General features: G+C 45.0%; 1 protein-coding gene across 2 annotated transcripts in view; it reads right to left on the reverse strand.

Annotated features, from left to right (window-relative positions):
- LOC137426739 (calpain-9) overlaps nucleotides 1–26,252 on the reverse strand; it is a 107,402-nt gene that overhangs the window by 80,221 nt on the left and 929 nt on the right. For both annotated transcript variants that reach the window (XR_010984394.2, XM_068115564.2), the window contains exons 2-6: nucleotides 12,169–12,238; nucleotides 6,435–6,553; nucleotides 5,904–6,037; nucleotides 3,921–4,089; nucleotides 3,504–3,587 (exon numbers count right to left, since the gene is read on the reverse strand). Coding sequence is in view for 1 of the 2 variants with exons in the window: in XM_068115564.2 (XP_067971665.1) it covers nucleotides 3,504–3,587; nucleotides 3,921–4,089; nucleotides 5,904–6,037; nucleotides 6,435–6,553; nucleotides 12,169–12,238 (576 nt within the window). In the remaining variant the exon portion in view is untranslated. The remainder of the gene's footprint in view (nucleotides 1–3,503; nucleotides 3,588–3,920; nucleotides 4,090–5,903; nucleotides 6,038–6,434; nucleotides 6,554–12,168; nucleotides 12,239–26,252) is intronic.

Below are 26,252 nucleotides of genomic sequence, written 5' to 3' on the forward strand. Positions count from 1 at the left end.
GGGATGTAAAACATAAACTGTTCAGCCTGACGGGGGCATGTACTCTACCCAGTGCCGTTCTAGTGTTTTTTGTTGGTTTCAACAGATTTTCTAATTTCAGTTGGAGGCTTGTTGAAAAACAACCAATCACCCTTAGGGCATAGGACATTTTAGTCTGTTTTTTAATATAACATTCTAAAGCTCGTGAATGATTTTGTACATTTATCATGTATAGGACTACAATCTTTGGAAACATTAAGTGCACTTTTACATAAGCAAACTAGAAAAAGCAATCAGAGATTGCAGACACTCACCAGGGCATGTTTTCGGTGGTTTTTAAGGCTTTTGTGTTAAAACAAATATGGCGGCCGAACCACGTGACCGATGACGTCATCATTTTTTTTCCTTCCCCAATTTATCCCGAGATGATGATCAAGAAATTTCATCTTGATCGGATGAAGTTTTTTACTTGTCGAATTATGATGTCATAATGGAGGCACCTATGACATCATCATTAACATATGTTATTCCACATGGAGAGTTATTTACAATGGGTCATGTCTCAATTTTTTCTATGCAGCGCTTTTGGAAATATAGAGGTGCCATTTTTTTCGGTTTTTCCAAAACGGCGGCCGAAACACGTAACCAATGACGTCATAATTATCATTAAAAAAAAATTATACAGGTGGAGGTGCACCTATGGTGAACATTTCCTGTCAATCGGACCAACGGTTTCAGAGAAAATCATATTTATTCTGTGCGGACGAACAAAAAACAGACAAACAGACAGACAGACAAACAGATGAAAAATCGATCAGAGACCGAGTACTTGCCGGAATGTACTTTTTTATCGGCCATTTTGGACAAATATGGCGGCCGAACCATGTGACTGATGACGTTATCATTATTTGTTTTCTAAACTAATTTATTCCTTGATGATGCTCAAGAAACTGCATCTTGATCGGAAGAAGTTTTGTACTTGTCGAATTATCAAATTATGACGTCATAATGGAGGCCTTGGGTCGAGAGAGTTAAAAATTGGGCACAGTCCATTCCAGGGCAAGACAAATAAGTGTGTAAAATTTGGCGATTCTACGTGCAACGGTGTAGACGTAGTGCTGCGCACAGACAGACAGGCAGACAAACCGACAGATATGAAAAATCGGTCAGAGACCGAGGACTTGCCGGAATGTACTTTCTTATCATCCATTTTGGACAAATATGGCGGCCAAACCACGTGACCGATGACGTCGTCATTATTTGTTTTCTAAACTAATTTATTCCTTGATGATGCTCAAGAAATTGCATCTTGATCGGATGAAGTTTTGTACTTGTCGAATTATGACGTCATAATGGAGGCACCAATGACATCATCATTAACATATTTTATTCCCCATGGAGAGTTCCTTACAATGAGCCATGTCTCAATTTTTTCTATTCAGCATTTTCAGAGATATAGAGGTGCAAAGTTTTTCCGTTTTTCCAAGATGGCGGCCGAACCACGTGACCGATGACGTTATCATTTATTTTTTTTCTGCACCAGTTTATGCCGACATGGCGCTCAAGAAATTGCATCTTGATCGGATGAAGTTTTGTATTTGTCGAATTATGATGTCATAATGGAGGCACCTGTGACATCATTATTAACATATTTTATTCCCCATGGAGAGTTCTTTACAATGAGCCATGTCTCAATTTTTTCTATTTAGCACTTTCGGAGATATAGAGGTGCAAAGTTTTTCGGTCTTTCCATGATGGCGGCCGAACCACGTGACCGATGACATGATCATTAACATATTTTATTCCCCATGGAGAGTTCTTTACAATGGGCCATATCTCCGTTTTTTCTATTCAGCACTTTCGGAGATATAGTGGTGCAAATTTTTTCGGTTTTTCCAAGATGGCGGCCGAACCACGTGACCGATGACGTCATCAATTGGGCACAGTCTATTCCAGGGCAAGACAAATATGTGTAAAGTTTGGTGATTCTACGTGCAACGGTGTAGACGTAGTACTGCAAACAGACAGACAGACAAACAGACAGACAGACAGACAAGAAGACGCCATGCGGAGCACGATACTTGCAAAATCCGCCCCCCCGCCCCCCAAGAAAAAAATTCCATTGATACAGCAAATTGTCCATTTCATCAAGATTAAAATTGACAATCTTGATCAAAGCTCGGGTCAATAGGAAGAAAAGTGATGATTTTTCAGATTAAAAATAATGATTTTGGAAGGTTGACCTTGAGTTGACCTTTGGCCTCAAAAATAGTTAGTTTCCCTATTTAGTGACAATGTGCAAATGCTGTTCAATTTTCAAGTCAATCGGATGAAAATTGAGGATTTTTGAAACTTGGCCTATGTTGACCTTTTGGCCAATGTTGACCTCAGGAATACTTGGTAGTTAAAATTCAGTGACCAGATATGCAAGTCCTCTTAAAATTTCAAGTCAATTGGATGAAAATTGAGGATTTTAGAAATTTGGCCTATGTTGACCTTTTGGCCTATGTTGACCTCAAAAATACTTGGTGGTTGAATTCAGTGTCCAGATATGCAAGTCATCTTCAAATTTCAAGTTAATCGGATGAAAATTGAGGATTTTAGAAATTTAGCAAAGTTGGTGACCTTTGGCCTATGTTGACCTTTTGGCCTATGTTGACCTCAAAAATACTTGATGGTTGAATTCAGTGACCAGATATGCAAGTCCTCTTCAAATTTCAAGTCAATCGGATGAAAATTGAGGATTTTATAAATTCAGCAAAGTTGGTGACCTTTGGCCTATGTTGACCTTTTGACCTTTTAACCCCAAAAACAATATGCTTCTTGCTTTTGACCAACTCTACCATTTGGAGAAGTTTCGTGAAGATTGGTTGAAAATTGTGACCTGTAGGCCAGTGACAAACAAACAAATAGACAAACAGACAGACAGACAGACAGACAGAGACAGAACCACAAACGCAACCGACAAATATACTTGAAAAATCTTCGATTTTGCAAGTAACAAACCAACCAATCAACATACTTGCCGGAATCTTTTCCGGCAAGTAACAAACAAACAGACTCAAGTGCAATACCCTCTCCTCGGGCGAGGGTAATAAAACATCAGTAGACTAGAATGGCACACGGTAGACAGCATACCTCCGCCAGGCTGAACAATTTCCATTTTTGTATCCCACTGATCGGCCGCATCTGGATCCGGAGTTCCAAAATCGAATTGGCTTGTTCTTGTCACCTACCCAACTCATACTCCCACACCACCTTCGGTGGTGAAGGTAACAATGAATGAATCAACATAGTGCATGGAATTTGAACTTGGGATCCCAGAATAAGTTAGGTGCTGTCAAACAGGGAATTTCAAACAGGCCAGGCCCAAAGTCAAATAACTTATGGAAGAGTTTGAAGCTAAAGAAGTAACTACAGACCTCCTACAAAAAGTGACGTCGGGGTGAACCAACTATCAACCCTTCTTGCGTCCATATCCTTCAAAGGCCAAAGAGATAAACAAAATAAGTGACAGAACTGACCGTATTTATGCCAGTGATTGAGTATGCATGGCCTTTCACCAGACCAGTAGATGTACGTGCCTCCGAATCTCGAGCGTCGGTGATCTGCAGAGAGAAGGTTCCTCAAACCATGCAAGAAAATTACATCCCCCAAATGTTTGGTAGACTATGTTAGCAAAGGTGGTGGAAAAGCTAATGCACGATTAACATCCCGATTCAAGTTGAAGGTTGTTGAGCAATAGGTTTGGGAAAAGAGACTAGATTTGATTCCAGAAAGCGAAATAACCGGTCGTCCTTCAATCAATAACCTTTGTAGTGAATTAGACACATGTTGTGGACCAGTTGGAAAAAAAAAGCATCACTGGACGCTCCAAAATCGATTTTCCAATAAGCAAGAAATATAAATAAAAGTGCAGCATAGATCAAAATAGTACTCACATCAATCGAACAGCCCATCATGGAGCTCTTCTGGAGACCATTTTGTAAAATGTGGTACAGGTCCTTTGGTGGTTTATCGAGGTCAAAAGTTTCAAAAACACCGCCAGTGAAGTCCTCCATGGCTTCTGCAATACTGCCACCCTTCAGAGCCTCATACGTGCCATTCAACCTGAAAAATCAATGAGAAGTAACTAGTTGAAGCTTTCTCCCGAAGATCTACTGATTCGCTTGCTTGGAGATCACAAGCTAAATAAATTGTTTGGTATCTGTAAAGGTTCGAATATCAATAATGTGCAGTAAAAGAATGAATTCTGTTTGAATGAATGTCTACAGTGCATTCAGAAAGTATTCAGACCCCTTCCCTTTTTTCACATTTTGTTATGTTGCAGCCTTATGCTGAAATCGTTTAAATTCATTTTTCCCCTCATAAATCTACACTCAGTACCCCATAATGACAAAGAGAAAACAGGATTTTAGAAAGTTTTGCAAATTTATTAAAAAGAAAAAAACTGAAATATCACATTGACATCAGTATTCATACCCTTTGCTATGACACTTGAAATTAAGCTCAGGTGCCTCCCATTTCTCTTGATCATCTTTGAGATGTTTCTACACCTTGATTGGAGTCCACCTGTGGTAAATTCAATTAATTGGACGTGATTAGGAAAGGCACACACCTGTCTATATAAGGTCTCACAGCTGACAATGCATATCAGAGCAAAAACCAAGCCATGAGGTCGAAGGAACTGCCTGCAGAGCTCAGAGACAGGATTGTGTCGAGGCACAGATCTGGGGAAGCCTACAAAAAAAGCTTATGCTGCATTGAAGGTTCCCAAGAGCACAGTGGCCTCCATAATTCTTAAATGGAAGAAGTTTGGAACAACCAGGACTCTTCCTAGAGCTGGCCGACCGGCTAAACTGAGCAATCGGGGGAGAGGCGGCTTGGTAAGAGAGGTGACCAAGAACCCGATGGTCACTGGCTGAGCTCCAGAGATCCTGTGTGGAGATGGGAGGAACTTCCAGAAGAACAACCATCACTGCAACACTCAACCGATCTGGGCTTTATGGCAGAGTGGCCAGACGGAAGCCTCTCCTCAGTGGAAGACACATGACAGCCCGCTTGGAGTTTGCAAAAAAGCACCTAAAGGACTCTCAGACTGTGAGAAACAAGATTCTGTGGTCTGATGAAACCAAGATTGAACTGCTTGGCTTCCGTCAGGCCACTCTGCCAATAAAGCCCAGATTGGTGGAGTGTTGCAGTGATGGTTGTCCTTCTGGAAGTTTCTCCCATCTCCACACAGGATCTCTGGAGCTCAGCCAGAGTGACCATCGGGTTCTTGGTCACCTCTCTTACCAAGGCCCTTCTCCCCCGATTGCTCAGTTTGGCAGTGCGGCCAGCTCTAGGAAGAGTCCTGGTTGTTCCAAACTTCTTCCATTTAAGAATTATGGAGGCCACTGTGCTCTTGGGAACCTTCAATGCAGCAGAGATTTTTTTGTAGGCTTCCCCAGATCTGTGCCTCGACACAATCCTGTCTCTGAGCTCTGCAGGCAGTTCCTTCGACCTCATGGCTCGGTTTTTGCTCTGATATGCATTGTCAGCTGTGAGACCTTATATAGACAGGTGTGTGCCTTTCCAAATCATGTCCAATCAATTGAATTTACCAAAGGTGGACTCCAAACAAGGTGTAGAAACATCTCAAAGATTATCAAGAGAAATGGGAGGCACCTCAGCTAAATTTCAAGTGTCATAGCAAAGGGTATGAATACTTATGTCAGTGATATTTCAGTTTTTTCTTTTTAATAATTTTGCAAAACTTTCTAAAATCCTGTTTTCTCTTTGTCATTATGGAGTATTGAGTGTAGATTGATGAGGGGAAAAATGAATTCAAACTATTTCAGCATAAGGCTGCAGCATAACAAAATGTGAAAAAAGTGAAGGAGTCTGAATACTTTCTGAATGCACTGTAGGTTAAGTCAACCCACTTGGCATAGGCCTTCTCCAGGAGGGCACTCCAGAACTCGTTGCGATCAGCAGAGTGAACAAACACCAGTTCGTTTCCACGAACAGGCAGCCGGTCATCAATGATAACATCCACCCATTCACCAAAATACCAGAACTGTGCACACGAGGATCAGAAAAATAAACGAACAGGAAGGACAGCTCGGGGTCAGGCATCAAAAGTTGGTAAGAAGTTTCAGTGAGATATTAACTACCTTTAAACACAAGATTCATGCACAACCTTTCACTATTTTTTTTGAAATATACAAAGTCGAAGTCATTGCAAGAGTGAAGTGGAAAGTAGTGGACAACGCACTGACAGTGCACCATGTGCAGCAGCAGCACTGACACTGACAGGAAGACTTATGGAAAAGTTTTATAGAAGTTGGAAGACTGATATACAAACAACAGGGTGGTCAGGAAGATGTTGGATAGCCTGGGGTAATTTTAGTTATCATTTGAACATGGTCATAATGCATGGTAGATTGGTGGTATAAAGTATCCTGGAACAGTACCTGAAAATGGAAGATTCCAGCATAGCCCTGGCCAAATTCCTGGCCAGGATGCACCACCCTGTGCAACAGCTTTGGATTGAGTGTGAGTGAGGCAATGGCTGCCAACAACCAGCAGTCACCTGAAATAGTTTTTGCAAAATCATTACTGTTTTGATTGTTGAAAGTTAGAAAATTAATTTAATAAGATGAGAAGGTAACATGCTTTCCAGAGCAGTGGTGTACATATTATGCGAGTTACATTAATACTGACCTCTGAACCCAATGAAATAAATACTGTCATGGATTGGAAAATGGTTCTCATAGTTTTCCTTGCGAAAGACTGGAAGGTGTAATTGACAAATCCCACACCAAAAATAAATATTTTGGCAAAATTCCCCAACCCTCCCACAACTAATTCTGCAAGGAGATCATAAGATCATCTATATATTAAAATAGCCAGATTTCTCTGTCTGTCTGTCATGCTGTTTTTGCTGGGACGTCATTACAGCATTACATTTAATGCTTGGGTAGGCCGATACAGACGTGCACGTCATTCCGGAATCCAGAATCTCAAGCTGTCCCGTTGAATTGCTGACAGCAGGTGAACAGCATAACCCATACATCTGACTCTATCTGACATCCGTAGGTGATGGGCTGAACGCCAGACCGTTAGGATGACGGATTTATTAAGATAGCAGTGCAGTAAGACGGCATTATGTCTAGTGCTAGGCTCGACCTTTACAGTGGTGTTTTATTCATGGCTCGATGAGGAGAGGTGTATTATTTCAGTAACCACTTCTGCAACTGCTGACAAGCCGTAATTAATTAGTCTACGCATCTTAATAATATTATCATAATAATAATAATAATAATAATAATAATAACAAGGAAGACGTCATCCAGATCATGATACTTGCAAATTCCACCCCTACGCCCCAAAAAAGTTGCCATGGATACATAAAATTATCTATTTTATCAACATTAAAATTGACCATCTTAATCAAAGCTTGGGTCAATCAGATTAAAATTGATGATTTTTCAGATAAAAATTGATATTAGGTTGACCTTTGATCTTTTGACCTTAAAAATAGTTTGGTTTCCCAATTTAGTGACGAAATATGCAAATTCTGTTCAATTTTCAAGTCAATCGGATAAAAATGACAATTTTAGAAATTTGACCTCAATATGACCTTTGACCTCAAAATCAATAGGCTTCTTCCTTATGACCGACTCTACCATCTGGTGATGTTTCATGAAGTTCATTTAAAAATTGTGACCTGTAGGTAATTGACAGACAGACAGAATAACGCACAAGACCAACCAATATACTTGAAAAATCTTCGATTTTGCAATTAATAATAAAAATAACATGATGTAGCGAGATGTATAAACAACACGTTTTTTTTCCTGATTGCCACTTGTTCAACAATCACAAACCATAGATGACAATGGAAACAAATGCGATCAAGAACGCCAACTCGCAACGTTCGTTTTAGTGAGATGCACAAAGAACATGATCTTTCCTGATTGGCACTTTTGTTCATCATGAAGCATAAATGAGAACAAACTTGATGCATTTTGTAACTTGGGAATAAAAGGAACGACGTAACACCTGATTCCCAGGAACATAAAACGAATTCATAATATTGCTTTTTGGCGAATAAGTTTTGCGCAACGTGGAAAGTGGTAAAAATGTAACGCTGGATTGCTAGCAGCCGACAAAATGTTTCTGGAATAAAAAATTTCAAATATTGACTATTGGGAGGCTTACCGTTGGTGATCGCTTTGTGATCACAGATATCTAGTTATATATGTACAACTGCAGAAAAGAGGATTTTATTTATGGTCAGATGTTGTGTTTATGATCGTATACCATAGGAGGGTTGACTGGTGAGGTGATTGCCTTTTTATTGACACATGTCGATTTTTATATCGATTAATAGAGTACCAAAAAAAATCTTATTGCCTTCTTCAACGGCTTTCCCCAAAATTATTTTCAGATCTTATGTCAGTACCAATCAATATAGTGGCCATTAGGACCGCTTAACCACTCAGCTGTACCAGGAAGTAAACATTTCTCAGGTAAATCTCCTCAAGGAAATACCTCACAGTACCTTTCTCCCACACTCTATACTTTTGCTGATGACCCCTCTCTCCATCCCCCTTGAGCCACCATTCCTTTTTGCCACTCATGTGCGATATATTTGTCTCCTTGTTACCCCCTTGATCCTGTTAGTTGTTTGGCTCTTCAATGCGTGTTGATTTTTGTTGACAATTTTTTGTACTTTACCACCATTATTCATTAGTACAGGTGGTGGACAAAAAAAAATGGAAACACCTGGGTAAACAAGGGACACCAAGCAACGGCTTCCACACATGTGTGGCCCATGTGTTCATTAAGCAAATAACTTCCCAGCATGCTTAGGTTCATGTCTAAAAATGCTTCACAGGCCTGGCTGCCTATAATTATGCCTAGCATGGCTGCAAGAGGAGACCCCCAATGCCCCCATGTGGTTGCCCATTGGTATTGATAAGCACGACACAGATGTTATCCATATTTTAGCTCTTTCACGAGCCCCGTTCTTGTATACAAAAAATAATAATAATAATAATAATATGTCATGGCCTTCTCAATCACCAGATCTGAACCCAATAGAGCATGCATGGGATATTTTGGAATGACACCTGAGACAGCGTTTTCCACCTCCATGCATGTGGTCGCCCAACGTCCTATTAAGTGATTTTAAATTGGTGTTTCTATTTTTTTGGCCACTTCCTGTAGCAATGCAAAACCAATTCAAAGGGGTGATCATAACTTTAGTGAAGGAACAATTTCAAACATTTGTGATAAAAAATGGTTGGAACTTATTTCAGCAATTATACTTGTATATACAATTATACTTGTGTTGGGCTAGCGGTTATATGTTGGGCTTGTATCGTTATATACGATCATAAACACAACATCTGACCATAAATAAAATCCTCTTTTCTGCAGGTGTTTATCCCTGGTGTTGGGCTAGCGGCTAGGGTGCCGGCTTAGGATCCAAGGATCCTGGGTTCGAATCCCGGTCGATCGCTGAATTAACGCCAGGGGGGTTGACTCAGCCTGTCATCCTTCCGAGGTCGGCTAATTGAGTACCAGTTCACTGGTAATTCCCTGTTTGTCGTTAAAGGCAGCAAAAAGGGTTGGCGTCAGGAAGGGCATCCGGCTGTAAAAACATTGCTTCAAATAGGGGACCGAAAAACAACAACAACCACGGTTCCCGAAAAAGGCCAAACCCCGCTTGCGGGGAAAAATGGCCTCTAAAGGTGGTTTTTTTTTTTTTAATACAATTATACTTGTATCCCTGGTGTTGGGCTAGCGGCTAGGGTGCCGGCTTAGGATCCAAGGATCCTGGGTTCGAATCCCGGTCGATCGCTGAATTAATGCCAGGGGGGTTGACTCAGCCTGTCATCCTTCCGAGGTCGGCTAATTGAGTACCAGTTCACTGGTAATTCCCTGCTTGTCGTTAAAGGCGGCGTCAGGAAGGGCATTCCGGCCGTAAAACATTGCTTCAAAAAGGGGACCGAAAAACAACAACAACCACAGTTCCCGAAAAAGGCCAACCTCCGCTTGCGGGGAAAAATGGCCTCTAAAGGTGTTTTATTTTTATTTTTATACAATTATACTTGTGAACCCTGGTGTTGGGCTAGCGGTTAGGGTGCCGGCTTGGGATCCTAGGATCCTGGGTTCGAATCCCGGTCGATCGCTGAATTAACGCCAGGGGGGTTGACTCAGCCTGTCATCCTTCCGAGGTCGGCCAATTGAGTACCAGTTCACTGGTAATTCCCTGTTTGTCGTTAAAGGCGGCGTCAGGAAGGGCATCCGGCCATAAAACATTGCTTCAAAAAGGGGACCGAAAAACAACAACAACCACGGTTCCCGAAAAAGGCCAACCCCCGCTTTGCAGGGGAAAATGGCCTCTAAAGGTGGTTTTTTTTTTTTTCTATACAATTATACTTGTGTATTTTTTTATTTTTTTTTATTTTTTATACAATTATACTTGTGTGTATATATATATATATACTATAATTAATCAAGGAACATATACTTGTACAGGGTGACCCAAAAAAACCTCCCACATTTCAAAGGTAAATGAAAAAAAAATGGTTAAAGATAATCAAGATATTATTTGCACACATGAAACTTCATTCAATACAGTTTTTATTCATCATGTTTTAAAGATGACATCCTCCAAATGGTGGCCGTCATTGTCTATACACGCTTGGAGGCGATTTCTGAAGGCTGCCATGGCTCGACGGGTCATTTCGGGTGGAACAGCGGCTATCTCCTGCTGAATAGCAACCTTAAGGGCTTCAAGAGTTTGGGGTCGATGAGTATACACTCGTGATTTAAGGTAGCCCCACAGAAAAAAATCACAAGGGGCGAGGTCAGGGGAACGGGCCGGCCACCCAACATCGCCAGGCAACGAGATCACCCGATCCGAAAACATTTCCCTCAGCACTTGCAATGATCTTCGAGCTGTGTGTGCCGTAGCTCCATCTTGCTGAAACCACACATCGAGTTCTTCAAGCTCAAGGTGTTCGAGTTGTGGCCTTAGAAAGTTTTCAAGCATATCAATGTGACGGTCAGAAGTTACGGTAACAGTTACACCACCCTCTTCAAAGAAATAAGGACCCACGATGCCAACATCGGCAACAGCGCACCACACAATCACTCGATCGGAGTGCAATGGTCTTTCGTGTAGCATGCGAGGGCTGTCTTCAGAGCAATAGCGAAAATTTTGTTTGTTTACAGAGCCACTCAAATGAAAATGAGCTTCGTCACTGCACAAGAGAACAGCATCTCCCGGAACACGTTGCAGAATGTTCTCGCATAACTCCCTGCGGCTTATCCAGTCTCTCGCATTGAGTTCTTGCACAACCGTCATTTTGTATGGATGGAAGTGGAGGTCTTTGTGTAAGATTCTCCTTGCAGTTTCCCGGGATATCCCTTCAGCTAAAGCATGCTTCTGCGCAGAACGTCTCGGAGACTGCACAACAGATCGCCTCAATGCTTCAATATTCTCAGGCGTACGAGCGCTCCTGGGTCGACCAGGTGATTTTCTTTTTAAAGCTGAGCCTGTTGCCCTGAAATTCTCAACCCACTGCAAGATGGTTTTCCGATCTGGAACGTTTTGATTCCGTGGAATACTGAAACGTCTTCGAAAGGCCCTCTGCACGGCGATCACGGAACGGTTGTTTGTGAAGAACGCTTCGACAGCGAACGCACGGTGTGCTCCCGACCACGCCATGTTGGCGACTGAGGACGGTTGGGGTTGGGCTACCGACAGACCCTAGCCCCGCCCTCCCGCCTCACTACTGCCAGTGCTACAGCCTTTCGAAATGTGTTTTAAACTTTAAACTACACCAGAAATACAGCTCGGCAGATGCTTTAATCTTCTCTTAAAATAATGAAAGATTTTCAAAAGATTTTTCAATGAAAGACACAACCCTATTTCAAAGACTTAACATTGAAGCAAAATGTTTTCCCAGTTGAAAGAAATCTGGGGTTAAATAAAGGAGTTATTTGTTGTCCCCATCATATAGCGGATGAGACATGACGAAGCACTACGTTTGCCATTTCTTACAAAGTTGGAAGAGTTCTTACACTCACTTCAGTTGGTTTTATTGCACAGGTGCACTCAGAGATGAGTGAGAAACCTTGAGGTTTACAGCGTTGAAGAGTTCACTCAGGAATGAGTGATAAACTTACCAAGCGCACCCTGCTTGATGTCTGTTCGTGTAGCGCCATCAACAATGAAGCGGGGATTACGGCAGATTTCCTAGAAACAAATGTGGCGTTGTTGAAGTCAGAGAAGCAATGACGTTTGAAATCACAGAAGAAGAAAAACGTTTACATGGCAAAAAAATGTCCGCTCCACTAATTGTCACCCCACTGGTTGCATCATTGAGGCTCGGTTGATTAAATTGTCATCCTTCCATCCTCTGTTAGCTCTTCGTTAAATGTTTCTTTTAAAGTCGTACAAAGTCTTGAGGCTGCTAAGCCAGCAATGGGCATCACCACAAAACGTGGAAACCCCATTAGAGCTTGTGAATTGGCCTGTTGGTCACGTGGCTTTGTTTAGCGTTTGGGGCCGTTATAAGAAACCACCGAGTGAAAAGAATCTAATATCGGCACGAGATAAAGAGCTTAACATCGGCATATGATAAAGAGATGGAGAACGCCCCGCAAACAAGGCTGAGAGAAGTGATGAAAAGGCAGACGGGGACGGATGCTCCCAGGAGTCCGAAGAAGAGTTTTCTTTTTCATCTCAGTACTGCTGTATACTCGGTGGACAAGCTGCGTACCTGGTTCCTTCCTAGGACGGAGCGCAGAACGATCAGTCCCCCCACCTCGCCCCCTGGAACCGGACTACCTCCAGACACTTTACCAGGCTCTAGCTCCGGGTTTGCCAATCGTCTTTGTTTGTGAATTCCCCAGTTTGTCATGGTATTTGTCGAGTGAATGGCTAAGGTAAACAGTCAAGCCGAACGAGTTATCATGGGCATGCAGGAATCATAACTGTATGATCTGTATCTAATAAAATGTTATAGTGCAGTACTCTACATTGATTCTGTAATTGCTATTGATACCTGCTTTACTCTCTTCCAATCTCCCATCCCACATTTATTAAATTTGATTAATTCCATTAACTTGTGTCAGCTGGTTTGGTCTGTTATTTGCCTATTAAAACTTCGTTGTTAAAACGCATGATTGTGGGAAATTGGTGTCATTACCTCCCAGGAGGATTTAGTAAAACCACTGCAGGATCATCCAAGCCACCGCTCAGGCTTCCATCCTGTTTATAGGATGATTCGGATAGAGCGTCAGATTCCTGTTGGAGCTACATGTACGTCAAAAAGCAAAATACAGATCTATTAGGCTTTTCTGGAAGACAGCACATGGTCATTTTCGACAATCCGTCGTGACATTGGTGATCGTGCGGGTGGAGGATTTGACCTCGAGCTAAACCATAACATTGGTTTGTCAGGATTGGGATCGGGTCACTGGTCAGAATTTGATGACCGTAACAATATACTGTGTATATTATATAGAGATACCAAATATATATTTGTATATATATTTGTATATATACTTGTGTGTGTGTGTGTGTGTGTATATATATATATATATATATATATATATATATGTATATATATATTCAAAATTTGCACCTTTTGTTGTCTTTATAGCCTGGAATTAAAATGTATTAAATCAGACTTTTTCCACCTTCATTTACATATTGTAACCCACAACTTCAAAGTGAAAAACAAATACTTCAAATTTCAGAAAATTAATTAAGAATATAAAACTAGAATATTTGGTTGGATAAGTGTCCACCCCCCTGAGTTAATACTTGGTGGAAGCACCTTTGACAGCAAATACAGCTGCGAGTCTGTTGGGATAGGTCTCTACCAACTTTGCACACCTTGATTGGGCAATATTTGCCAATTCTTCTGTACAAAACTGTTCAAGCTCAGTGAAGTTGTGTGGGGAGCGTTGGTGGACAGCAATATTCATGTCATACCACAGATTTTCAATTGGATTTTGGTCGGGACACTGACTGTTATTTTGTTCCTTAGCTCTTTATTATATTGTTGTGGAAATGAGAATTGTGTTTTTTTATTGTTGTAAAAAATATCACCCTCCTTCCTCCAGTTGTTGTGTATAAAGGTCAAAGGACGTCCCTTAGTTAGGTCATATACAATCACGTTAGCCAATCATAGATTTCCTCCTTGTTGGTAGTTATTTCCTTATTCTGTGTATTAGGTTAAGCCTTTGTCTTCCATTAATTAATACTCCATTGCACCGAATTCAAATAGATAGATCCCCTTTTTCAAATTCCCCCAAAGCCTTTATTACCAACTGCATTTGCCTCCATTGAGCACGCGGTCGGCTCGGAGAAGAAAGGCGTGTCTCCACCTCGTCATAGAGGGGAGGAGTGAGCCAGCCCTTGCCGACCAACCCAGAACGAGGGGTTTGGCTTTGAGAGGGCGTGGGGAGAACCGTCGAGTAGGTTCGAAAAGGTTGAAGGGCATGGCCTATATAACCCGCACCACGACACCCCCATGAGAGACGCGCGCCAGAGAGGAGACGATTAAGTTCAAGAGAGAGAGAGAGAACCCGTCACGCCAGACCCCACCAGCAGCTTTGGCTCGACCAGCAGGTTGGCTCCACCAGGCAGCTCCGACCCGTTACCCCATGGGAACCAGGATCGGTGGCCGTCGAGGTCCAGCCCGACGTCCCGTGCGGGATCAAGCTCCAGCCAGCTCCGTGCCTTCCTCCCCTTCTCATCCCTCCAAACCATTCCTGCCATTCCATCCTCTTGTGTACGTGAGTTTGTTTTGTTTGTTCTGTCCTGGGTTAAGTAAGACTGTTTATAGGTAAGCTAAGGTGCACTGTGTCCGCTTCTTCTTCTTCTTCTGTTTTTATTTTATTATCCTTCCTCCTCCTTGGTTTCTTTTAATTGTGTAAATATTAGTAATAAATTATAGTCGTATTTCAAACCCTTTTTGTCTTCTTCTTCTTCACATCCGTCATCTTTGTCTTTTCCCCATTGAATACCTGTGGCACGATTTGGCCAACATTCAGGATCGGGTTAGTCTTTGTTAACGGTTCGTGCCGTGGCTGCCATCCGCTCGGCAAATTAACATCTTATCCGTGGTCGCGAACGAAGCTGCTCACCTGCCTCTGGAGGGAGCTTGTGCAGCTTCAGGGACCACGTCGGTCAGTCACAAACGAGGGGACTAATCCCCCCCCCCCCCCCCCTGAGAAGGGATCCGAGGCCGACGTTGGGTTCCGCAACATTTGGTGTCGGGAGCGAGATACGGACCTGAAGCGCTTAGCGCGCTCAAATTACGAGTGGGCCGAAATTTTGTTATAAAATTCAAAATTTGAAAATCGTGCCATGGATGGTCAAGATGATCGGATGCCGGTGGGGGAACTAAAAGAGGGGTTAGGGGTAACCCATGACCAGAGGGAAGAAATGGAGGGGAGAAATGATGAGGTGGTTGAGGGGGTTTCAGGCGCACAAAATGGCGGCGCTTCGCACGTGGTTGCGGCAGCTGAGCCCGAGATGCCAATGAATCTGGACCTGTTTATGAAACAGATGATGGCCTTTATGGTAAAAACAGATGATAATTTCAAAGGGATGGAAAACAGAATGGGGGGCCAAATTGAAGCAATGGGGGGGCCAAATGGGGGCAATGAGGGACGAAGCAAGGGGTACCAGTGAGCAATTGGGAGCAATGAGGGACGAAGCAAGGGGTACCAGTGAACGTTTAGACAATAAATTTGAGGGGTTAGACGACGTGATAAAAGAGGTAAAGAATGGGTTAACGGGGCTAGAAGATAGGATGGAAGACAAATTGCGGGCAATAGGGGAGCAATCCGCCCGGGAAATTAAACAAATGGGAGAGCAGATAGAGGAGGTAAAAATCGGGTTAGACACTAAATTGGATGCTCAGAGGAATGAATTGGGACAGATGAGGGCGGCATCTACTAAAGAAATGGAGGAGGAAATAAGACGAGGTGCAAGCGAGGAGGTCTCGGGGGTACGCGAGGTCTCGGGGGTATGCGAGGAGGTAAAGCGAGGTGAGAAGCGTATGGAGAAAGAGGTGAGAAATGGGACGGCCAAGTTACAAGGTGGCATAGAGGACCTGACACAGGGGGTGGAACAGCTGACAGTGGGACAAAGGGAGTTGAAGGAGCAGGTACAAAAGAACACTGCGGTACTAGGAGGGTTGAAAGCGACACAAAAAGAACTCAAAAATGACTTAATAGCGACGAAGAGGGAATGTCAGATGGTACGTGAGGGACTGACAACGAGGTTGGACGAGGTGACAGAGGCAATGGAGACAAAGGACCGGGAGGTGAGGACGCACATAGAAACGGTCAAGGTGACCTTAGAGGACGAAATTGAGGAGACGCACCGGGAAATGAAGGAGGTAAAGGAAAAGTTAGAGGAAGTGGAAGAGGGGGTGAGTGAAATTAAGAAGAGACGGAGGGAAACTAAAAGGGAGATAAAGAAGGAAGTGATGGAATATGTGCAAGGTCGGTGCTCAAATCGTGATGGTGTGCTCGCTAACCAGATAAAGAGTTTGCAGGTGGCGAAGGAGGTGCGGAGACGAGGTGCCGAGGTGAGTGGCGATATACGCGGAAATGTATATGGTGTGAGGGGAGATTCAGTCGGCTTGGGGGTTGGTTTGGACCCGGGTGTTCGTGAGGCCGCTGGTGAAGTGTGCGACAGGTACGGAGTGCGAAAGAGGAGGTGTGCGAGAATGTCCGACTCTGGGGTGTGTGAGGAAAAAGTGCGCGCCGAGGAGTGAGTGTGCTGTCGAGAGTGAGTTGGTCGTAGCGCGCGTGCGGGGGGGCACATGGAAGCACGGGATGGGGAGTGTTACAGGGGATGTAACGGGAGAATGCACACCTGTGGTGAGTGTTACGGAGGGTGTAACGGGAGTGTATGCGCAAGAGGATGCGCGAGAAAGGTGTGTAACGGACGGGTGCATGAGTACAGAGTACGCTGTCGACAGTAAGGGTGAATGCGCGACCGAGAGTGGTGGTGAAAGTAGTAAGAGTGACACGGAGCGTGAGTTGGTTGTGGCAGGTGAAAGAGGATGTACACCTGGAATGGAAGGATGCACACCTGAGATGGTCGAGCGCTTGTGGGAATGCACGCTGAAGTTAGTTGTAAAGCACGTGATTGGGTGTGCAAGTGAGTGCACACCCGTGGGTTGTCACAGAGGATGTGACCGAGGAGGGGGCGCAAAGAGGTGTGTTGGTGAGGTGTGCGAACGACGAGTGTGTGCTAAGGTGTGCGGTGGTCGGGTGTGTGAAGAAGTCTATGAGTGAACCTGGAGGGTGTGTCAGGGAAGGTGCAATGAATAGGAGCATGGGAACGGCTGGATGTATGAGCATTGAGCAAGGAATGGGCTGCGGGGTGTAAGCATGCAAGTGGAGCATCGACGCTAACCGGGTTAGCGGTTAGACCGACTTATAGCCGAAGCGGGCCCTCGGTTCGTGCCGGGGTTTGCGTGCAGCGGGGACCCGCGGGGATCGTAACCGCGGCGGCTTCGAAAGAACCGCCGTACGTGGTCCACGCCGGGCCTCGCTCTGAACGGCCGCGTCCGTGCTCCGCTCAGCGGAGCGGGCGGCCGGGTAGGAAGGGTTGTCACGGCAACCTTTTGTGGTTGAGGCGTTCCGGCAGGGCGAGATCGGGCCATTGGACGGCTCCGTGCCGAGATGGTGCGTGGGATCTCGGCCCGGGTAAGCCCCCTTCCCTGCACCGAATGCCGGACGAACCCAACCGCCGGCACCAAACAACCCGCATTCATTGCTCGGCTTTGCGAAGCCGAGCTTTAGAAATGAATTGGCGCACCGAGAGGCTCAAGTGAGTAGACGTGTGATGATGATAGTGTTTTGGACCCGAAATTAAAAAGCAAAATTTGATGATTGGCAAAGGATTGGCAGATGGATGATTGGCAGATGATTGGTAGAGTGATTGGCAAATTTTGGATTGGCTGGAATTTGGTGAGCAAAATTCATAGTAAGAGATACCCGATGTGGGAGGAGTGGCAACTTTGCCATCCCTCACAAGGGGGCAAAGGAGCAGTAGGTTTATGGGGTCGGCAGTGAAAACTAGCCCGGGAGGGTTAGGATAATGATAGGGATCTAGAGAAGATGACCGTAGGTAACGGTAAGGTTAGGTAGCGACTTTGGACAAGTAGTGGGGACATAGAGAGGGTAGTTGGATGATAATGACGTGGTATGTGCTTAGTTTAAAGGGAAGACGGGGAGCACTAAGTTAGCGGGAAATCAGGTAGAGCAGATGATGCAATGTGTGTGAGCGTCTTAGTATTGAGCAAATGAGGCAATGCTCGTGAATGGTGCCGTGTGTGTGTGTGTTGAAAGTGTACTCAGCAGCGTATTGTGAGAAGTGAGAGATGAGTGACATTGTGTTGAGTGGATGAGCTTGCATGGGATGCAAGTGACGAACAGGTGTGTGGAACGCTTGGTGGGCAAGTCTGAGGTGCAGCCGGGGGGTGTGTCCGTGGTGCAGCTGTTGGGTATGGCCGAGGTGCAGCCGGGGGGTGTGTCTGTGGTGCCGCCGGTGCGCGTGTCCGTGGTGCAGCCGATGGGTTTGTCCATGGTGCCGCCGGTGCGTGTGTCCGTGGTGCAGCCGGTGGGTGTGTCCGTGGTGCCGCCGGTGCGCGTGTCTGTGGTGCAGCCGATGGGTGTGTCCATGGTGCCGCCGGTGCATGTGTCCGTGGTGCCGCCGGTGCACGTGTCCGTGGTGCAGCCGATGGGTTTGTCCATGGTGCCGCCGGTGCGTGTGTCCATGGTGCAGCCGGTGGGTGTGTCCGTGGTGCCGCCGGTGGATTTGTCCGTGGTGCCGCCGATGGGTTTATCCATGGTGCCGCCGGTGCGTGTGTCCGTGGTGCAGCCGGTGGGTGTGTCCGTGGTGCCGCCGGTGCGCGTGTCCGTGGTGCAGCCGATGGGGGTGTCCATGGTGCCGCCGGTGCGTGTGTCCGTGGTGCAGCCGGTGGGTGTGTCCGTGGTGCCGCTGGTGCGCGTGTCCGTGGTGCAGCCGATGGGTGTGTCCATGGTGCTGCCGGTGCGTGTGTCCGTGGTGCAGCCCGTGGGTGCGTCCATGCTGCAGCCGATGGGTGCGTCCGTGGTGCAGCCGATGGGTGCCTCTCGGGCTTGGTGAAATGAGGAATTGCTAGGCAATGCTCGGGAGGTGATTGTGAGTTGTATTGAGCGTGGAAGTGTATGAAGCAGCGTGTGAGGAACAAGTGAGATTGCACAGGTGTGCAACTGAACAGGTGTATGGAGCAGTGTATGAGTGAGTGATGGTTATGTGTGCTGTGTTGACCAAATGGTCCAGGGAGGAAGGAGGGTGCAGGTAGCACCAGGTGATTGCACAGGGGTGCAACTGCAGGTGTATGGAGAATGGTTGTGTGGAATACATGGAGTGTGGAATATATGGAGTATGGAATGGATGGTCGTGGAGTGAGTATGGTGGAAACTGTGGAGTGGAGTGGATGGTGCGAAGGTGTGGATGGGGGAAAGGAGGATGGACCCCCATCACGAATACCCGGGGAGGGTAGTGTAAGTGTTAGGTAGAGGGTATAGGTAAATTGTGGTTGGATATTGGCATCTGTGGTGCGTGTGGAAGAATGGAGTTTGGATGGGTGCATTAGTGACGTGGAAATGGCTGGGCGTGTGGCCTGTTAGTGTGCGTAGTTGAATGGATACTCCGCCACTGTGAGGATGTCGGCCAGGTGAGGCCGCAGGTGGGCTATGGGAGCCGTTAGAGTTGTGGATGGGGCCCGAGGATCCGGAGGACGGACCCGGGTAGCCCAGTGCCAGAGGGCACCGAGTGGGGAGAGCGCCAGAGGGCCTTCCCCAGTAGATAGGTTAGGTTAAGGAGCAGGTAAGCTCGGAGGCAACTTCAGTGGTGGAGGTGTGCAGGTGGGTAGACCTGCTGGGAGAGCCACACGACCCAGTTCTGAAATTGTGCAAGGGCACAGGGAGTTGAATCGGGGGAGTGAGACCCCAAATTGATGAAGCACCACAGTTGGTCAATGGGAATTTGGTTCTTAAAACCGCATAAAGTACGATGGCCAATGGTTTGGCAGGGAAAGACCCCGGGTAGTGTAAAGTGTGTTAATGTCAGTTAGAGGATAGTTAGGATGGAAATCTCCTCGCACCATCTGCATCCACTCACCTGAGGTGACAAACCTCCACACCATGCCATGTTTTTATTATTTTTGTGCAAATGTTTGGAATGTGAGATGCATCATGACGTGGGTGTGACATTGTGCTTTGTGTTCCATCTCTCCCTCCTTATGAGGATTGATGATGAGTTGGTGATGGCAAATTTTGAATTAGAGGGATTGTGGGGACGAATTTGGTGTAGGGGAAATATGGGGAAGACGTGACAGTAGTGACGAATTTGTAATGTGTAGATTTTGTACATAAGGGGTAAGGGCAAGGGTAGTGTAGGTCACATGTGGGGGAGCGTACGGTAGGGACGAGCTTTCTCACTTCACTCTCCGTACGCACCTCGTTTTGCATTGCCTTATTGATGTGTACCCTTGTGACCTTACCCCTCGCTCACCTGTCTTTTCTGTCTTCCGTTCCCCTGTTTTTGCCCGAGGACTGTGCGCCACGGGGAGCGTGCGGGAGTCCGCCATTGTGCGCCCGAAACTCCCGGAACCAGCTGTCTGCATCGATGCACCACCTTATGGACCACATGTCTGTGGCTGAGCACCACTGATGGACCCCATGGGTTGGGGCATGGCCCCTCTGCTGGAACCGGCCATGAAGGCCCGAGATCTTGCTGGTGGACCTTGGTCACAGGGCACCGATGCCACACAGGTGAACCACAATAGTCGGCCCTGTGGGCCATAAATAAAAAAAAACGGACACGTTTTCTGTGCAAATTTTATTAGGTCCAAATAGGCCGCCAGTAAGAAAATGACGAAGTTGACAACATCTGGAAGAATACCAATGGCCAGCAGAGGGAGCCGAAGAGGAAGACCAGCACCAAGGGTTTGTTTGGTTATTTTTATTAAGAACTGTGGTGACTGTGCACCGATTGGTGCTTGATGGTGTTTTTGGTGCGTTGTGGGTGCTTTCTGGTGCATCGATGCAGGGCAGACCGTCTCCCCCCCCCCCCCAAAAGAACAATCACAGGTCCTGGGTTTGTTTTGTAAATAAAATAGAGTAACTGTAAATAATGCTCCCCCATCGTTCATGTTGTAGTTTGAAGACAATTCCGCAATTCGGTTAGTTGTGGGCGTGAGTCTGTTAGGCAGGGTGCAATGGAGCAGCGGGACATAGTTATTGTGTTTTAAAACTGTCACACTCAGGGTCAGGTTAAATGCAGAGGGAACTACACCTACGTGCCACACTAAAAGTAAAAGTAATAGGCCCGGGACGTGCCTAAGAGGAGGAGGGTGCAGTGTTGTGGAAATGAGAATTGTGTTTTTTTATTGTTGTAAAAAATATCACCCTCCTTCCTCCAGTTGTTGTGTATAAAGGTCAAAGGGCGTCCCTTAGTTAGGTCATATACAATCACGTTAGCCAATCATAGATTTCCTCCTTGTTGGTAGTTATTTCCTTATTCTGTGTTTTAGGTTAAGGCGTTGTCTTCCATTAATTAATACTCCATTGCACCGAATTCAAACAGATAGATCCCCTTTTTCAAATTCCCCCAAAGCCTTTATTACCAACTGCATTTGCCTCCATTGAGCACGCGGTCGGCTCGGAGAAGAAAGGCGTGTCTCCACCTCGTCATAGAGGGGAGGAGTGAGCCAGCCCTTGCCGACCAACCCAGAACGAGGGGTTTGGCTTTGAGAGGGCATGGGGAGAACCGTCGAGTAGGTTCGAAAAGGTTGAAGGGCGTGGCCTATATAACCCGCACCACGACGCCCCCATGAGAGACGCGCGCAAGAGAGGAGACGATTAAGTTCAAGAGAGAGAGAGAGAACCCGTCACGCCAGACCCCACCAGCAGCTTTGGCTCGACCAGCAGGTTGGCTCCACCAGGCAGCTCCGACCCGTTACCCCACGGGAACCAGGATCGGTGGCATCGGTGGCCGTCGAGGTCCAGCCCGATGTCCCGTGCGGGATCAAGCTCCAGCCAGCTCCGTGCCTTCCTCCCCTTCTCATCCCTCCAAACCATTCCTGCCATTCCATCCTCTTGTGTACGTGAGTTTATTTTGTTTGTTCTGTCCTGGGTTAAGTAAGACTGTTTATAGGTAAGCTAAGGTGCACTGTGTCCGCCGCTTCTTCTTCTTCTGTTTTTATTTTATTATCCTTCCTCCTCCTTGGTTTATTTTAATTGTGTAAATATTAGTAATACATTATAGTCGTATTTCAAACCCTTTTTGTCTTCTTCTTCTTCACATCCGTCGTCTTTGTCTTTTCCCCATTGAATACCTGTGGCACGATTTGGCCAACGTTCAGGATCGGGTTAGTCTTTGTTAACGGGTTGTGCCACGGCTGCCATCCGCTCGGCAAATTAACATCTTATCCGCGGTCACGAACGAAGCTGCTCACCTGCCTCTGGAGGGAGCTTGTGCAGCTTCAGGGACCACGTCGGTCAGTCACAAACGAGGGGACTAATCCCCCCTCGAGAAGGGATCCGAGGCCGACATTGGGTCCCGTAACAATATTTTTGTTTTAGTAAAGGACATTTATCTTTTTGTTCCTTAGCTCTCCAGTGTAGCTTTGGCTGTGTGCTTCAGGTCATTGTCATGTTGAAAGGTGAACTTCCATCCCAATTTCAGCTTTCTTGCAGAGGGCAGCAGGTTTTACTCTAAAGATTTTCTGTATTTTGCTCCATCCATTTTTCCCTTCTATCCTGACAAGTGCCCCAGTCCCTGCTGATGAGAAACATCCCCATAACATGATGCTGCCACAACCATGCTTCACACAGTAGGCATGGTGTTCTTTGGGTGAAGTACTGCATTGGGTTTGCACCAACTATAACGTTTTGCATTTAGGCCAAAGATTTCCATCTTGTTTTTGGCAGACCACATAACTTTTTACCACATGGCTTCAGAACCTCCAGAGTGATTTTTGCATACATCAAATGAGACTCAAGGTGGGTTTTTTTGAGTAATGGCTTCCTTCTTGCGACCCTACCCTACAGGCCAGACTTGCAGCATGCTTGGGATATTGTTGTCACATGCACACAGTGACCAGTCTTTCCCATAAAGGCCTGTAGCTCTTTCAAGGTTGCCATTGGCCTCTTGATGGCCTCTCTGATCAGTCTCCTCATTGCTTGGTCATCCAGTTTGGAGGGACGGCCTGATCTAGGCAGGGTCTTGGTGGTACCATACACCTTCCACTTCTTAATGATTGTCTTGACTGTGTTCCAAGGGATATTCAAGGCCTTTGAAATATTTTTCCCCATGCCCTGATCTGCGCCTTTCCAAAACTTTATCCCGAAGGTCTTTCGAAGGAAGGCTCCTTGGTGCTCATGGTTGAGTCTTTGCTGTGAAATGCACAACCCAGCAGAGGAAACCTACAGGAACAGCTGATTCAATTCCGAAATAATCATAATCACTACAATTTAACACAGGTGGCGGCCGTTTAACTTGGTGTGTGATTTTGAAGGTGACTGGTGACACTTGAGCTGATTTACAATTGCTATTATGTGGGTGGTGGACAATTATCCAATCAAGATATTCTATTTTTGTATTGTACAAAGCTCCTTGCCTATTCCATCTCCAGGCGCTGCATGACGTCATCACCGGACACCAAAGGGGGCCCGGCGATGATGTGCGCTGAAAGGGAGTAATCAGTTGTCACTCCGTTTGTTTGTTTTCTTGTTTTTTGTTTGTTTGTTTGTCCGGGCGATATCCCAGTCATCCTTTGAGATAAGAAGCTGAAATTTCCGCACAATAGTGAGCACGTGCTTAGGCAAAAATGGTATTTTTCATTTTTTGATAAATCAATTAATTGATTTATTTAAAATACTTATTTTTTTTCTTTCTCTTCTGGGCAATATCTCAGGCATATTTTGATCTAAGAGGCTAATATTTGGACACGACAGTGACGAAGTGATTTGGCTGTAAAGGGTATTTTTTTAATTTATTGATTAGTCAATTAATCGAGTAATTATTTATTGGTTAATCTATGAATCAATTTTTTTTCCGATTAATTATTTAATAAGTTTTCCAAAACTTACAGCTTCTGGTGGTTTGGGTATGCTATTAGCCAATTGAATAAGAAATTTATTATTTTACAACTGCTATTTATTGATTTTAATTACGCAACTAATCAATCAATTTATTGTACACCTCTCCCTCCCAATACCATCTCTATGTGCTGCATGGCGGCTTCACCTGTGGCATCACCCGGCAGTGCCGCGCGCTGAAGGATGTTATTTATTTCTTTGTTATCGGGGAGGTGTACTTTGAATGTATCTGTACTTGTTATTAATTAATTTTCAGAAACTTATGGAATTTGTTATTCACTTGGAAGTTGTGGATTACATCTCCCTACAGTGATGGAAAGAGTGGCATTATGTGTAAGGTCCCCATCCCTACATTGACAACTTGGAACCCAATGGGCCTCTCAAAATCCAATTACACTACTCTGGTTATCTCCAGCGGCCACAGACATCAATTAGATTGACACTCGGTGGAGCACATACCTCTGCCAGGCAGAACAGTTTACGTTATGTAGCCTAATGATAGGCCGTATCTGCATCTGGACCTTAACCAAAATATAATTGCCTTATTTTTGTCACCTACCAAACTCACCCATCAAGTATTGCCATATCCCATCCACAATGTTTTGAAATACCAATCTAATGATTGTTTTTGGCCCTATCTCTCCGGTGAAAATCACTTATAAAAATACAAAATTCGGGTCCGGATCCAGATCTTCAGCAAAACCTAATCAATTCGTCCTTGTCACACACCCAACCTGTCCACCAAGTTTCGTCCAAATCCGTCCGAAACCTTTTGAAATATCCTGCTTACAGACAAACAAACGAACATGGGGTGAAAAACATACCAACCACCCCCTCCGGTGGCGAATAATAAAATCACTCCAACCATTCCACTCAATCAAAGCAAAAGCAAAAAAAATCTCAATAAAATACAGAAATTTAAATTTTCGTATTCATTCATTCATTTTGTGTGCAGCCTGTGGCTGTTTGTTGCATCATTGCTGGGAGCACGGCTCTGCCGCTAACGCCCACTGATATTGGGTTCCCTGTGTGCCCCCTGGTTATGGCGGCAATTTGTAATTTGTTCAGAATGCCGGCGATAGCTCGCCTACTCTTTCACGAAGGACACCATGGGAACTTTAACGTCCAACAAGCACTTCCAGCAGACGGGACTCCCGTTTAACGTCCATCCGAGGGACGGCGCACACATTGATGAACCACCTTACCTGTGAATCACCAGGGTGGCAGTTTATACCTGGGTCGGGATTCCAACCCTGGCTAGGCAGCTTAGAGGAGAATATGCGTTCCTCTAGGCAATCCTGCGAGCCCAATTCTCGTACATAAAAAAAAACAATGTAAATGAACCCTTAGACGCAGGCGTCAAAAATCCTTTATAAATGCAGCCAGCATTGGGCCTCAGAGGCCCAACGGATGTATTAGTGTAATGTTTTTTTTGTTTGTTTTTTTTAAATAGACTTTTTTTCTTCAATATCCTTTTTCAATCCAAGTCCATGCTCATGGATGTGTATTTGCTCAGAAAATGTGAATCATTGATCCTATTAGTTGGAAGAATCCCATACAAGTAATGAATCCTTTTTTTCTTTTTTTTCATAAAAAAAATTTTGTTCATGGTTTTTCAACTTTTTTTCTCTAAAAGGTTGAGGCTCATAGAGGAGTAGGGCTATTTGCTCAAAAAATATGATTCACTAATCCTTTTATTTCAAATGTATATGTCCACAACTGTCAAAAATCCTACACCTATGCAGCCATTGAGCCTCGGAGGCCCCACGAATGTATTAGTGTAAAGTTTTTTTAATTTTCATATTTTTGTCACCGAATTATTTGTAACCAAGTTATAGGAGCATATAATGAGGCTCATATCAAGAAAATAATGATATAACATAGTTGTACAACAACATTTATGCGGGGCCTCGAAGGCCCCAGGCCTGCATTCGTGTCGGATTTTCAGGTTATAAGTGAAGAATGAAGATTTTCCCACGAGCCCGAATGAATTTTTTTTAATGTCACTGAATTTTGTGTAAAAACATGAAAGTCGGTGAAAATGAGGCTCATTCCCCAAAAAAGATTGTAACAAAAAAGTT

The sequence above is a fragment of the Myxine glutinosa genome, chromosome 5 (assembly GCF_964187855.1).
Source record: "Myxine glutinosa chromosome 5, kmMyxGlut1.1, whole genome shotgun sequence".
Classification (NCBI taxonomy): Eukaryota; Metazoa; Chordata; class Myxini; order Myxiniformes; family Myxinidae; genus Myxine; species Myxine glutinosa.